Source organism: Colias eurytheme, chromosome 20 (genome assembly GCF_061535395.1).
Source record: "Colias eurytheme isolate Ceu_HAF_F1 chromosome 20, ilColEury1 Martin Lab GWU primary, whole genome shotgun sequence".
NCBI lineage: Eukaryota > Metazoa > Arthropoda > Insecta > Lepidoptera > Pieridae > Colias > Colias eurytheme.
The window spans coordinates 7,022,982-7,039,400 of NC_142999.1; the positions used below are offsets into that span (position 1 = coordinate 7,022,982).

The window sequence follows — 16,419 nt, forward strand, 5'->3', positions numbered from 1 at the left end:
ATACTAAAATATTTTTTTTAGATTTTGCATGATTAAATAAAAATTAGATGCTGATGAGCCTTAAACTGCATCACCACAACAGCCCCATTGTTCGAAAAATACAACCTTTTCGTAATGTCCTTCAATTCAGTCCTCAATTACTCATCTCAAAACCTACCAACACTGTAAAAAATATAATATCCCTGCATTATTATTACTACTTTCTAAATACGAAACAATAAGAAGAGCCGGCTCCTTGCAAACAATTATTAAGGCGAGGCCACACCGTTTAAAACGACGCGTCGCTCCGTCCTGAGCGAGCCTAATTCTCTTATAAATATTCATGTACCTATTATAGTCGTCATATTGTGATACTTTGATTAAGTGTCTTCAACCCTCGGCTTCTGATTAATGGAGGTCGCAACGATTGTTCGGGCGGTGCCTTTTGACGTTTTTTACTGATGATAACGCGACGCTACTGTCTCGTTTTATTTTATTGGAGTTATTTGTCATTGATGTGACGGATATCAACGTTTAGAAGTTACTATTGTTACAGCTGGAGTTGGTTGGTATGATTTTTTTACGTTTCGACTTATTTAGAAGATGTCTAAACTGAGTTCTTTCACGTACTTACCTTGTAGGTTAATTTGTAATATAGTATTAAAATACATATGTTACGTTTTAATGAAACTGCAAGATGAATGGTGCAATTACAATTATTAATACTTTATAGGAAAGAATATAAACAAGTCATCAGTTATTTTTTATGTACTTCCTTAAGCCGATCAATTATTGATCATACATCTTGTGTAGTTTGTATCATTTTCCATCAATAAATAAAACTCTTATTAAGTTGAGAAACATATTTACGATGTTAAGAAAAAATAAAGAAAATGCAAACAACCATCGCTCAATTCAACACAGTCCTCAATTTGTAAGACGTAACAAGATTCATCACCCTTGAGGTGCATCTAAATGTTTGATTTTAATTAACTGGATACGGTATTAATAAGTCGCTGTCGTGTCGCGCGTCAGTGCTAATCGCCGTCGCTTTATCTTGTCGCACCCTTATTAGCTAATGTGAAGAGTTGGCGCCAAATTTGAATATGGAATTCGAAGATTCCTTTTTTTATGAATCTGTATTTTAGGCCAGTCACTGTTGTTGTAAAATAAGTATTTATTGTGCTGTGTGCAATATTAAAGCTTTTAATTTTTAAATATTGTAAGATTTTCAATTTTAAATCCGTAATCGTTCTTGAATAAGTGATGTAACTAACGATTTTCTCTTCATTAGGTACCTAATTATATAGACTTACATATTTGTAAAACATCAGTGTTAACAATGTATTATATAGATACATGTTTGTATGTAAATCAGCTTGGTATAATATATTACGAAATTGGCTAATCCCAATGCATAGAATTGGCTGAGACATCAAACTTGGATAATCAAAGTGTAGTCCCCCGGCGCGACGTGATTGACGCGAAATCAAAGATGGAGTTAGATTTTCAAAATCTATTTTCATAATAACATGGTGCATATATTTGTTTCTAATGTTTTAAATATTACTAACTAAAGTCATCGAAAATTAAGTTTTTCATTCTTACGATCTATAAAAATGTTAGCCGAGGAGATGGCCTTGTCAAATATTCCAACAATTGCAATGTTTTATTAAACACGAAATTACCCATTGTATTACATTTATATTCTATTTTTATAATATGTACTAGCGGTCCGCCCCGGCTTCGCCCGTGGTACATATGAAAAATAGATGTTGGCCGATTCTCAGACTTACCCGATATGCACAGAAAATTTCATGAGAATCGGTCCACCCGTTTCGGAGGAGTATGCAGACTAACATTGTGACACGAGAATTTTATATATAAGATTATGAATTATCCAATAAGTTTTTATATATGATAATAGAGCTATTTTAACACTGTACAGAAAACGTTTACAAAATTTAATTTATTAGTTAATTCAATGCCACACTATACAACATAAATACATTTATTTATTTACCCTAAGCTCATGAAAAAAAAACACTATCATCACACAAAAAATATGTACCGTTTTATGGTAAAATGCTAAAAAACGTGCGTATACATCGGATAATCAGATGAAAGGCAAGAAACCCCTTTAAGTAATCCTTTCATAGCCTTAATCTAAGTCTGGAACATTTGCAGGGTGGCCATAAATAATACTCAAATAAATCGACATATGTAAATGTTGCCAAATTATTTATTGAGGGTGCATCTTATAGAGGTCGAAGGGCGTATAGTTCTTGGTTATAGCACAGATAATATAATACTAGAGCTGTAGCCTGTGCCCCGTGGTTTTACCCGTATTGCTCCGTTCCTATTGGTCTTAGCGTGATGGTTGGTTTAATGCTCTAAGGGCCGATTTTTCAATCCATGGTTAAAACTTATCCGCCCAATAAATTATTACACGATAATATTAAAATTTAAAATGTCACAAGTAAACTGTCAAAGACGGGCAAAGAATAAGTACGTTTTTGAAATGGTAGTGTAATACGTTATTCGACGAATAAGTAGGTATATGATTCGACATAAAGAGCCGTTCATAAAATACAAATATAGCAAGTTTATTATAATTAATACCAAAGCCATTTAGCATAGTAAAAAGACTATGTTAATAGGGAAAGTCTTACAGTGCAGAGGGAAGTTTTAGAGTTCAAACTAAACGAACAAACCGGATATCACTTACTTACTTACTTTAAAATATGACAGCATATGTAGAACATAATTTCCATAAACATTTGAAATGTAAGTTAAATGTAGCGAAAGAAGTTATGCAAATCTCTCAGTTAAGTTGAACTCTGATTAGAGGATCTGCAATGGTTTGTGAACGCACGCGCCGTTAACCTTCTGTTAAACGGTAACTGCCGTTTAAATTTAATTTCCTTTTTTAGATTGTGTCATTGTAGTTGTGACTTGTAATAGATAATTTTGTGAAATGTGTTTTATCTAGATTGAAGTGTAAATTTTCTTATTTTAATTTGGCGAAAGCTATTTATTTAAGTAAATAAGTTTCGTATTTGTGGATTATATATTGGTGGTTGTTCAGTTGTTCTTCTACATGTCACCTCCACGTCAATTAAAAATTTCGAAACTGGACGAGCGCATGAAAATTATTTTTCTAATGGTATATTATTATTATTGTTTAAAAACAGTTTACCAATAATTTCTTGCAACATGCTCGGAATTTCCTTGCTGCTTTGCCTTATTATTAATTATTTTTTCTTCCTTTACGTTGACCTTTTACAATTTTAATTCTACAAACATATTGTAGATTTTATCACTAACTATTTTCAACCTCTTTCTGTTCGCATATTTGACAATTCAGTGTCATCAGCATTAGCAGCCCCTCAACACACAATAAAACAATAATTAAATCCGCTGGGGTCACGGAAAAAATCCAATTTTCTTTTACTGCCTCCATACTGTGGAATCTTCTTACTATGCAGTGTTTTGCGTAATGCCGCTTTTATGCTGTCAAGTGTTTGGAACATAGAAAAAGGTTTTCTATAAGTTTGTGTATTGACTTGAAACCTTGAAACAATTGAAATAGTTTCCTGATTTTATGTTTGACACATTTCATAATTTGTACTTAGGTATAAACCTAATGTTTAGGGCCGATTTTTCAATGCTTGGATAAAAGTTATCCGTATAAAGTATTACAAGATAATATTAAAATGTCACGTAAACTGTCAAATACGGGCAATTAGAATACGTTTTTAAAATGGTAGTTTTATACATTATTCGACGAATAAGTTTTAACCAAGGATTAAAAAATCAGCCCTTACAAGTTTACTTGTTTACACGGCATGAATTGTAATTTGTAATTTCTCTACAGCTTACTGATGTTATTTTATATTCATCACATGAATAAGGAGCCGTCATAATTATACATAAACATTTTAATTGCTTAAAAAACGTACGCCAATTATAATGAGCCGATAATAATATTTTGGAATACAGGACATGTTTAAATATTCAATTATTACTTTTAACTTGGACCCATTGAACATTAAATCGCGCTTGGCCAGTTTTTTGGCAACACAATGCGTTAACAACGTCTCTGTATAAATATCGATATCTTTTTATTCAACTCATTTCTATATTGCTAAACGCGACACTGACTTCGAATGCCATTCTTTTATCGTTAATTAATAATCAATCGTATGCTTCAGGTCGTAAATTTCAAAATTGAATACACTTGAAACGATCTTGATAAGAATTTCATGTTCTATAATTTAAGCTTTATCTGAAGCAGATAGAGTTCATTTTACATTGCATTGCCGTAAAATACTGCTAAATGAAGTGTTCGAAAAAAGGTTGCGACTCATATAGGGTGTATTAGGTTTTAATAATGGTAGGATTGCATTGTTACCATGACTATTGGAGTAGGAAATATCTTATGAGAAAAACGCGTGAAATTCTTTCGTTTTGATGCGCCATTTTATTAGATTCGATTGTAGAATCTGTATTGTTGAAGGCCTTATTGTGATGTGAAGCTTTTATGGTATCTCGTTTTATCTGATATCATTTAAAGATTTGAAATAAAGATTGATTTCTTGCACGACCTTATAGGAAAGTAGGGATTTTTCCATACTCTCCGATTAAATTCCGTAAAAATCGAGTTGTGATGTGTTGAAATGTTCTAACTTCTGGCTAGTCTGTATCTATAACTGCAGGTATATTTTACTGACATGATAGATTATTTTTATCAACTGAAATACTTTTAGTAGAAATTACAAAGGTTTGTTTTCAAAAATGTTTGTGAATTTGTTTTGTATGTCGTCTAAGTTATAAAACTGTTATCAAGCGAGTTGAATCCTATTTCTTGCTACGTTACGCCAAGTATTAATGCCTTTTCTAATACGAATATCACACAGCAAGTAAGAAGCAAGTTAATTCTCGAGAAGGCGGAAAAATCCCCTGGCGTGTCGTACGGACCAACTTTATGATGTTCCCGGGTAAGATGGTGATAATGAGTGTGACGTCATGACTTTCTACTTAGAACTTGCGTAATTTGTTCTTATTAGCTAAATTGTTCTTTTAAAATTAGTGAAGTGAGGCCATCTTTAGTGGGATTTTATGGTGTTAAGTTTTTTTAGGGAAATATTTGCATTGGTAATATGGCTTTCGAATTCCTGTATTTAGTAATATCACAGATAATATTATAATACTATACATACTAGAATATTATCAGAACAGAGAACTGACTGAATGTCTGAATATTGTAAAAACGATTAGAAATTAACTTAAAATTATTTCCATATTATAAATTTCCAACCTTAACATTTTTCAATGGTTTTAAAATATATATCTGTATTTGACTATCCAGTATTAAATATCGAAGCAACGATAAAGAAATTTAAAAATAAAAAACTAAGAAAGAAGTCAAAATCGTGTAGCCAGAGCATTAAATTTTACGCTAGCTATACAGCTAATAGTTATAAGCTTATTTCAGTTTCGATGGACTCGAAAATAAGAATATTATCTACATATTTTGTTATTATAGGTACATGTTAGATATAATTTTCCTCTTCAAAAATTCAAGAATTGCCAAAACATTCGATCATGCACCGTCTGTGTTGTGGCCTATATATTATTTATCAATTGTATAAATTATTGGATCATATCCCTGGCTGACCCCAGGGTAGGGGTCATTTTACGAGCGATGTCTCTCTATCAGGATTTATAGACCACATTCGGGTACAATTTTCCGTTAGGTTTGCTTCTGAGTTTGGGAAGGTGAGCAGCTTTTTGAGTAACGAAATATGGTGTTGGAATTTGTTGTAAATCTTGATGTTCAAATAATATGATTTTATATTTCACTGGCTAATGTTAGTTGCGAAGTCTTACATAGGTAGGTATATACCTGAATAAATATCGGTTTAAATAAATACCAATATAAATTCTATGAAGTTTTGAAATTGTCAGGTATTCAATTTTCTTAAGATTATTGAAATATCGGCATCAACCACTTTAATAACAAGCATAGCTTTGCAAAGTAAATTCATTTATTTCATTTTCAAAATATGTTATTTCATGCATAATATTTGTAATGACTTACATAAATATTTGCATTCAAAATTTCATCCTCTAAACAAATTTTTTGCATCAAAAAGCATCTTCGAGTGTACAAAGATCTATATTACCCTTATGCAGGATTCAATAGTGCGAATAAAATTGCAATGTACTTATATCGTATCCGAATAAAGTGTCGTAAAACAATGATGGTCATCCAATGTTCAGCGTCAAACCCAAAACTACCGTTTATCCTAATCCAATCACCTATATTCTGAGACAATTGGTTTTGGGTTGGAGTACAAGTATCACTCTAGAGCGATTCACGTTATTCATTTAAATGTATTTTCGATGTATATCTTAATATTTAATACATAATTATACAGAATTAATATACACATAGCATATCATACGTATATATATTATAGCAGTCAGTCAGGTTCGTGAATAAGTCGTTTTTGTTACTAAAAAGGAAATTTACTTATAATACAACTCGGGAAAGCATCTGCTCAAACAATTTAACTAGAACATTTCCCTGTTAATTTTTGCAAAAATTTCGCTTTACTTAACAAAAATATTTTTTTTTGTCTCATAAAAAAAATCCTGAAAATCCAAGACACCTATAAATTTGAACGATTGAATGAAAAAAGTGATACCTAGTTCAGTGAATTCATCGAATCGCATCAGCCTATACCCTGCTCCATTCAACCAGCCGATTGTCTTAACCCAAACAGCATCTAAAAATGCATCAGATAGCCAAACGGACGGTTATGTCTCATAAAATGTTGGAAAGTCCCGATAAGCTGTAAGGTCAGATGGTGAGTTAAATGGGACCTTAAATGGAATTCTTGGACATAAAATTGTACTTGAATTGGTAGGAAAGTGCGTCCTTGTGCAGAATTGTTTTGTTATAGAAATTTTGTGGTATGTGGAATTGTCACGTTGTATTTAGTTTTACATCATTGTTACAGATCAAGATAATGATTATAATAGTTATGGTGGTATTCAAGCTTTTTTATAGTATTGAATTTTGGCAATTAGAAGTCTTTCAGAATTATTCCCTGCAGCTATTTTGGTTTTGGTATATAGCACTATAAGCAGAAATATCATGTTGCAAATATTCTTATTGATTTTCTGACTTAATGTTTCTTCTCTTAATATCAACTAGGTTTTAATGTTCTATTAATTACTTGTATTAAACTGGAGTCTAGATAGGTTTAATTGATTTCAATCCTATGAAAAGCTAGGTAGTATTTTAATTATCATGAAAATTATTCAACACAAACGATGAAAAAATAGTTTTGTTCTTTTATTTATCTTCTTTATTTTGGCTATAGGTCCATACTCCATAAACAAAACTTCATCGATCAAATATCGAAAATATAATTTAAAATCGCCATCAATAAAATAAAAAGCACCTGATATACCGCATCCAATATAACACACATTTCTATTCATTATGTGGGGACGGGTCTCGTAAACCCGGCCCTGGGTCAGTCGATCGGCAAATTATGCAAAGTGTCCGGTCATTACTGACATCTACCGCTCTATCTTAGCAAATGTACTGCGGTTTAGAGGTTTTGATACTTTATAATGTTCACTCAGATTTTTTATGATTATAATTTGCAAGGGAATCAAGTCTACGAATCATTCTCGTAGTAGTTAAGAGAAAATGAAGTGTGGGGGAAAATAATATAGATGTAAATCTTACAACCACATGTAGTATTGTTGTCGTATTAAATGTAAGCAGTCTAAGTCCTAAGAAATTTTAAAACGAAAAACCATAAGAGTTAAGACAAAAAATCAAATAATTGTTTCGTCTACTTACTTAAATAAAATGTGAGTCCATTGTTATATTTATAAAAGTTATTAATAATAATAACTGCACACTTTATATTCTACACACCGAATATAAATTGTTCAAAATGGCTCGTTTTTAAAGTATCAAGACATTTGATCTGCAAATAGTAGTTCTCGCCACGTGCGGGTTACTGCGGTCAGTATTGAGGGTAGTTTTATTAAGAATTACAATTATTTATTTACGCAGACTAATCCGAATGTATCTGTATGGTAATACGCGTTATTTGTTAGGGCGAACGCAATATTTATTCCATTCTTATGTTTATCTATGGTCAAAAGGGCGGGAAAATTGACAGCTGACATATTGGAAAAGATTCGTGCGTTATCTGTACCGATGATTTATTGTTTATCGTAATAGGAGAATTTGGCAGAATCCGTCCTCCATTCGAGAGTTGCGAATAAAAAAAAATAGAAGAAAATAATTCAAGAATGCAATAAAATTAAATGAAATGCGAGTTCAGTTATTGATGAATTTATTGTCCTGGCTAGATCTATTTATTATTGAAAGAGGATTTTAAAAGAATCGAATCTTCAAATACCAATAAATATTTTAATCGTTTTACTCCACTAAAATATAGATTTTATCTCTACTACGATCAAGTAGATAATATTATTAACATGATACATATTACTTATGTAGGTAAAATCTTGAAATATTTCTTCAACATTAATCAAATATTTCCAATAATCTTATAAAAGCAAACAACCTTGTTAGATCAGCTAACGATATTATGCAAATCGAATTATTATTCATACTGTTTTTCAAAAGGGTGTTTCTGTACCCTAATCTTACACTTCCAATCACAAACTTATAGACTGCGTTCCACACATCGAATCTACTATTTAGAACCTTATCTTATACCACATTGAGTTCATTTTGTTTCTATCTTGTTTTAGAAGCGCAAACAATTTTGTTATTAGTAATGATATTCGCTCATAGATGGCGCTAGCGGCGATGCAAATTTTCTAGTAGCTTCCATTGATAAAAAATTGGGGATTCGGGAAATCTGATTGAGAAAACAGCTGTAAGTTATTCCAAGATATTATAATGTAATAAGATTAAGGTGTTCCCGTTATTATTTCATAATGTCTGTTTGATGGGCGGGTGATTTTGTTTGCAATGGCGCGAGATAATTAAATAACGCGTGACGTATTATGTTTTTAAATTAGTTTTCTTTTTCTTTATTCTTTAGCTTATATCTGTTTCTTATATTTGATTATTATATTTCATGGTACAATATCTTTTTTCTGTTTGGTATTATTATTTATTGTGCTCTTTATAAATCTAAATCGAAAAAATCAAAAGTACCTACTTAAGTACTGAAATGAATTTCACTATGCATATAATATAATATTGTATTCTATATTATCCACACATATAATTATCTTTCCCATATCCCAATAAGCATCCCATTTCCTAGCTAATGTTTATGATTTTATGAATCGTAAGACGAGTCTCTCCCACGACCTCGTATTCAATGTGACCTCAAACAATTCCTATATATTCTATTTCTAGAGGATTCTGTAGTGAACTATTTCTTTAAAAATAAGTTACATTTAAAAGTGACTAATTTTAGTAATTATGTTTAAAAATTTTCATGTTTCACTTTGGGAAAATAAAATGTTGCTCAAAATATATTGACTAAAAATGTTACTGAAATTATTCACTTTTAAATTTATAAAAGGATTGAATTTAAAATTATCAATTTTCACTTATGTTTTCACTTATGTTGCTTCACAATTAATTCTTAAATTAGAAACTTATTGCTTACGAACTAAACTTGAAAAAAAATTGACATAGAACTAATTTTCAATACGAAATAAATAAGTTTCAAGCCTTTGGTGTTTAACAGTTGTTAAATACGTTTCGGAGTGCACAATACGTTAATATTAAATGATTAGTTGGGGTTAGTGCGTGCAATATCGGCGGATATAAATCATTGCGATGCGATGCTCTTGAGCTATGGCTATTGTTGCTTTTAAGTGGCAAATTGGAATTTATATTTGAATTAAATGAGAGAAATGAGTAATCTTTAAGGCGTTGTTTTGAAAATATATGTAGTGGACAACGACCTAAATTAATGACTTCAAATATTTTTTTAATTCTAAGTGAATAGCACTCATTTTTTTATTTTAAATACATCACTATGCATAGTCAAAGTTTGCTCAAACATAAATTGATTTTACTATTAAATAATAACTATCGAAACGAAAACTATCAAAACGCCTGCCCCCCTAGTCAAGTGGCTTTCTGTTAGCGTAGCGTTCAATAGAATAGACTACGAATGTATGAGATTGACGTAGGCTGTAGATAAACGTATCTACAGGTTACGTCAATCTCATACATTCGTAGTCTATTCTATTGAACGCTACGCTAACAGAAAGCCACTTGACTAGGGGGGCTGTTATTCATTAATTACGCTTTCAATTGATGAAAAACATTCAAACTCGGTTTAATAGCGTTAATCCATTTACACATACGAAACAAACTTTCTTCATTAATTAATAATTACCGTAGTGTTAAAAAATAAGTTAAATATGAAATATTAATACATTAGAGGCGACGGTCACTACATGAAGCCGAAAGCAAAATAATCTAGTTGGAATTGCGCGCCGCCTCCATTGTACTGCATATTGCGTACGTCTTACTTCTGTTGTGATTTATATTGTTTCAATTTTCACAACGAAATACCGAAGCTTGTTTTAGATATTGTATTGTAACTTTGTCTATCAACAAGTATTGTTAACTTACAAATCAAAAAAGCTATTTGTTGAAATAATAGGTTATTTTTTATGAGTAGTTTGAGGCATACAAGTAAAATAACGTATTTGTTGTAATTTTTATTTAATGGATATATTAATACAAGATTAGAAAAGAAATTGTGGATAGCAAAGTAACAAAAATAAAAATATTGCTAAATAGGTAGGTATCTAGGTAACTAAAGTATGTTGTATCAGCTCTAATAACAAGTTTAACGTTGATAAAAAAAACAGTAGTATCAAAAGAACTTATAATGGAAACCCATTAGTCCCATTACCATTTGTAATTTTTATTGCTCCTGAAAAACTGTAGGTACGGAACGGTAAAAGCAAACCTTTCTAATCGAGGTTTTATATTTTGTTCACACAATTATTTCAGTAGGTTTATGTATAAAAGTATAAAACGATTACATATTTTCTAAATGATCCTTATTTATTGTTTGTTTAAGTATCTAGTATTTACATTGTCATTTTAATGTGTGTAGAATAACTTGAATAAAAATAATATCAAACTTAGCAAGTGCACAACGCCATCTATTGATGTAAAGATGAACTACACATGACAGCGGCTCAGTTTAGTTCCGCTACTACGAAAGAGATGGCGCCAGCGTCGGCTACGTACGAAAATATTTCTTTTTAATAATTATGTTCATAAGTAGAAAAGTTTTGATTTGTATTAATGTTTATAATTAAATTGTTTCAGATACTTTGCACAAGAGAACTGGTAAAGGACTTTATTTATTAAATTACCATTATTTTCTATTTTTATAGAAATTTCTTACAATTTTTGCTCTTAGATTTTACGAATAGGTATTTTATTAAAATATACCTAAATTATAATATTACGATGGTAGATTATAAATTAAAATTTTCCCTTCACTTTGGTTTGTTATTTCGAGGTTTGCTTTTATACAACGGGCAGCTGTTAACTTGAAGTTTACGGACCTATAAGATTTAACCCTCTAATGCTGTAAGTACCTACTTTTAATTCTCAAGACAATGCTCATTTAATGGAAGGCTTGCCACTTAACGGACCTTGAAACAAATACTTTTAAGTTAAATTAAGTATAATTGTAAGATGCGCTCTTTCGTAGCATTTAAACGTTTTATAAATTCGAGAGCGTTTTTATATGTGCCGTGAAGGTTTTTATTTTCTGTGCTTTTTTATGTTTTTAAAATACGATGACATCAAAGCCTTAATAGAAATCGAAATTATCATCTTGTATCCATTTACTTTTTATACCTATTATTACTAGATTATTAACTCAGGCCCCGGAATCACAGACACAATAGAAAATCTATTGTGTCGTGGACCGATCGGGCCGTTCGGGGCTCAATGGGTTATGCTCCGATTCCGATGTAAAATAGAAAATATAATTTTTGACATTCAAATGGAACCAACATTTTAATATAGACGCCTAACAATAAATCGTTGAAAACTATAAAAAAAAATATTTCAATATTTTTTAGACAAGAACTTAAAAATAAGATCGCGTTGCTAATTTAAAGACATGTCAATATTTTAAACGGGCACACATAACAATTTATTTATAAGATATTTTGGAGACTTAAAGAACAGATTCCTATAAGACAAATTACGTTTTCCGTTCAACACAAATAAATCGACATCTTTGATCCCAATTTATGCAGTAGCGATCCCAACCCCCGCGATATTGACAGGGTTAATAATAATGGATAGACACATCGGTCGAGGGGCTTAATAGACCGCGTGTTATGATTTAAGGATCAACTATATTGACGGCGTTAGAAGTGTTAAGCTTTGTTAAAATATGTTTTAGTAGTCTGTGGTTTTAGTAAGAAATAAGGTAAGGACGTTAAGGTTAAGGTAAGGTCTTAAGCTTCTTTCTTTATTCAAATAGGATAGTTAGACTGTAAGTAAAGCGATTTTTTCTTTTTTCTATTATTTATATTCGATATTGATTCAGATTTAAATACGTAGGTAGAAAATTCATAAATACTGCAGCCTTAAGCAAAATTACTAAAGTAATACGCAATGTAATATGCATTATTATAAATCTCTTTTTACGTTGTTCATCTCATATTATTTTGTTCCTCTAACCAATAAAAAACATTGAAAAGCACAAAGAATTTTCACATTTTTCACAAATGCTCCCAAGAACAACGGCAGCCTTTTTATTAGATATTAGGTGTTTTATTTCTGATTCTAAATCTATAAAAAGAATAATACCCAATCCTGTATTCCTCATCATTAAATAATATAAAAATAAATATATTATTATCTCATTAAAGCACAAAGTTTGAACCGCGTACGCGTGTTCAGGCATCTATCTTGCGACTCGGAGCCAATTTAAATGCAAATGCAGGCATCTAGAAGCATACCTGAGTAGATTTTAATATTTCAAGTTATATTAGACGCTCCTGGAGAACTTTATTAGTGCTAATAGCTAGATAAATGTTGAATATTCAAGTTTTATTACTGTATGTATTTATTTAATAACTACGTATTGTAGGCATTCAAAAAGTTCTTAATTTTTTTAAGGCTTAGGATTTTTAACAAAGACATGTGAAATGACATGTGAAATAAATAATTTTATGAACAAAAACAAAACAATTTCATGGTTATATTCTAATATGCTTATAAAAATTAATGACCAATATAATAGACTGCAGACTGACTACTTTAACCTTACTTTAACACACTCTTGTTGGTAGGTATTCATCGAAAATAAGATTGTATACGAAAGATAAGTACCTAGGTATAAGATGATTATAGTGTACCTAAATATAAATGAATGCTTTTCTCAAAACTAATTTAGCTTAAAGAAATAGCTAATTGCTATAGTTGCGGTAAGATTTAAGTTTCATGAAGCATAAAGATCAATGACATTTAATTTTCCGAGACTAAAATGTAGCCTGTAGGTGCTAAATTAGAGTTAATATCAAAATGGTTTAATTGAGCACGATATTTTTTATACCAACGCAAAAATAATAATTATTAAGAATAATTATAATGCAACGATTCTTTCCGCAAGAAACTGTGAGAAGTTTTTTTTTTAATATTAAATAGGCAGAAGTTTTATCGATATTTTTCTTATAAAATTCGTGTATTACAAACCAAACTGCGTTCTAAACAATAAATCAAATTAAAGTCCTTAAGTATAAAGGATTTTTCTCAGGACCAAAACAAATTCGGAGATTTTGAGTTCATTTCAGTCTATTTGTTCGGATGCCGAGAGGGCGAAAACACATTAGTTTAAATTTAAAAATGTGATTTCGTTAAAGTATCTAGGGGTTGTTTTCGTATAGGTTTTTTGGTCGCAATTGATCGATCTTATTGGAAATTTAATAATTTAGTTTTATTGGTTATTTAGAAGCTATTATTTTAGAATTTTTGACAAATAAATATTTTATATGCGGAGAAAAAGACGTGAAAAGTTTTTGATCGACTTGTTCAATTCTAAGGGGTATTATAACTCCACATTGCGATACAATCACAGGATACAATAGTCAGTCGAATTTTTAGAAATAGTGACTATTTTATTTCTATGGATCAAAATTAGTCGATAAACTTTTAGATTATTATCACGTCTCGAAAAATAATTATGACAGACTAAAAAGAAATTTCAGATAAAATTTTTGTTTGTTTTTAAATTGTCGATAAATAGCTGGTATAAGAGATTTACGCATTATAACATAATACATGCTATATTTTTTTGATGAAATAAAAAAAATCCTACCTATTGAAGCGTGTACAAACGACACTAATAAATAAGGCCGAGTGCAGCCAGGTGCGTAATTCGCGAACACTCCGGGGAGTGTGTACGCGCCCTTATGCTTGCGGAAAAAGGATTGCCCGTTTTATTATTTTTATTAGCTATCTCTTGTTCTCAATTGCTTTATACAGGGTGACGAGCATTTTAATTATTAAAAATGTGGGTTATTAAATATTTTGGTGAATTAATTTAAAATTAAACAGCTAAGTACATAGAAGAGAAATAATCTTTTATAACGTTCGTTTTTCCATAAATAAATTAATAGTTTCTTTTATATGTTAATTCGTTATTAATTAATTTAATTAGGGACTTACACAGCGTATATTGCTAATATGTATTTAAATGAAAAATATGTAGACCATTTTAAACCCAAAGGCGAAAGTTATCTATGATAAAAATAATTTTATTTTGAGTCGACAAAGTCATCAAAAATCATATTATGTTCAAAGTAACATTATAATCCCAAACTTTCAAATGCTCATTAATGTTACAAATATGGGATTTGTTTTTACAACAAATTTTATACACCCCGTATAAAGCTGAACAATACAAAAATATGTAAAACGAAGCACCTTGCGTACAAAAATTGTTACCCGTGTAATGACAGTTTAAAGCCCACGATCCGCGCCATTTGCCAGCCGTATTGTTTAAATACGCGACCAATTTAAGAAGACCTCCCGGTACAATGCGGCTGAAAAACGTTAAAACTTTTTAAAGTGTGTTGGTTATGTCAATCGGGATTTATAAAAACGTTTTGATAAAATATGTAAATGTGAATTAATGAAGAAAATATAGATCAATTGAACTTTAAAATGTAGGTATCTAAATGAATTCTTTGAAAACTTTTGTATATAAACTGAGTTATAATTTTGAGAAAATTTCGTTAACCGTAAACTGTAAACTTCGACCTATTCTGATGTATTAGCGCAACGTAATTTTGAATTAAATAAAAGTCAGGAATAAAAAATATATTTTACCATACATTTATGTCGTAAAGTAAACTGCACAATAAAACTCGGAGTTCATTTTACACTGGTCGCTGTAATGTCGCGCCTTATTGTCTATTGCACTGGAATCATAGACACGAATTTTTATTATCTGCGGGGGCGTTTTAAAGTAACTCGCTCAAGGGTTGTTACAAGGGGTGTGCTATCTTCTAATGTTTTTTGATTAGTTTAAGCGTTTTTATCTCTTGGATACGATGTACTTCTTTAAATGTCTCCAAATTGTGGTAGGAATTTTTATTGCATATTTTTATTTGTTCTGTGCCGAATGTTAAATATTTAAAAAACGTATGACACTGTTTTATATTTAAATCAGGAGAATGTTGATGTTTGTGAAAAAGTTGTTTATTATCTCAGGATTTAAAATAATTATTTCAAAATGTGGCTACTTCTTTAAAAAATGTTAAAATATTAAATTACCATGCCAGGATGTGATCGCAGTAAGTAATTTTCAATTGGACAGCCACTATTTGGAATTTTTTTACATACCTACTCGTATAGGTATCTACATAAATAAAAATTCTTTATCAATATAGACATCAAGAAATAAGAATATATTTATAGTTCTATACATACACTATATCTACAATCTAACAGCTAAGGTGTAATAAATTGTTGCCCAACTGTTGGCAGGAAACGGTAGTCGATATAATTCCTGACTAGAATTAATAACCCTGTCACCACGTTAGCCAAGTGTACATAGTAATTACATTTCACATATTTTGTTAGGCGATTGTATCCTTTGATTATATTAGTAGTGACGTAATAGTTTCTTATTAGAATTTGCTTGCATTTAGGTTGTTTTTATATGATAAAAATACAATTAACTTAAATACTTGTCTGATTTTTGATAAGGTAAAGATTCCTGTCCCTATTTAACCTCCGTAAACTTTTATTTTCATTAAAAAAATGTCCTAATGTTCTTTCAGAACTTTCGTCGATTTCGATATCAATCCGTTCAGAGCATGGCGTTATATTTTATATAGCCGTTTTTTGATTTTACA

The 16,419-nt window shown here is 30.5% G+C and overlaps 1 protein-coding gene across 2 annotated transcripts in view; it reads left to right on the forward strand.

The window, feature by feature from the left end:
* trh (PAS domain-containing protein trachealess) overlaps positions 1 to 16,419 on the forward strand; it is a 157,315-nt gene that overhangs the window by 55,586 nt on the left and 85,310 nt on the right. Inside the window, exon 4 of one of the 2 annotated variants that reach the window (XM_090113548.1) lies at positions 11,360 to 11,380. The exons of the other annotated variant lie outside the window; for it this stretch is intronic. Within the exon in view, the coding sequence (XP_089969674.1) occupies positions 11,360 to 11,380 (21 nt within the window). The remainder of the gene's footprint in view (positions 1 to 11,359; positions 11,381 to 16,419) is intronic. 2 annotated transcript variants of the gene reach the window in all.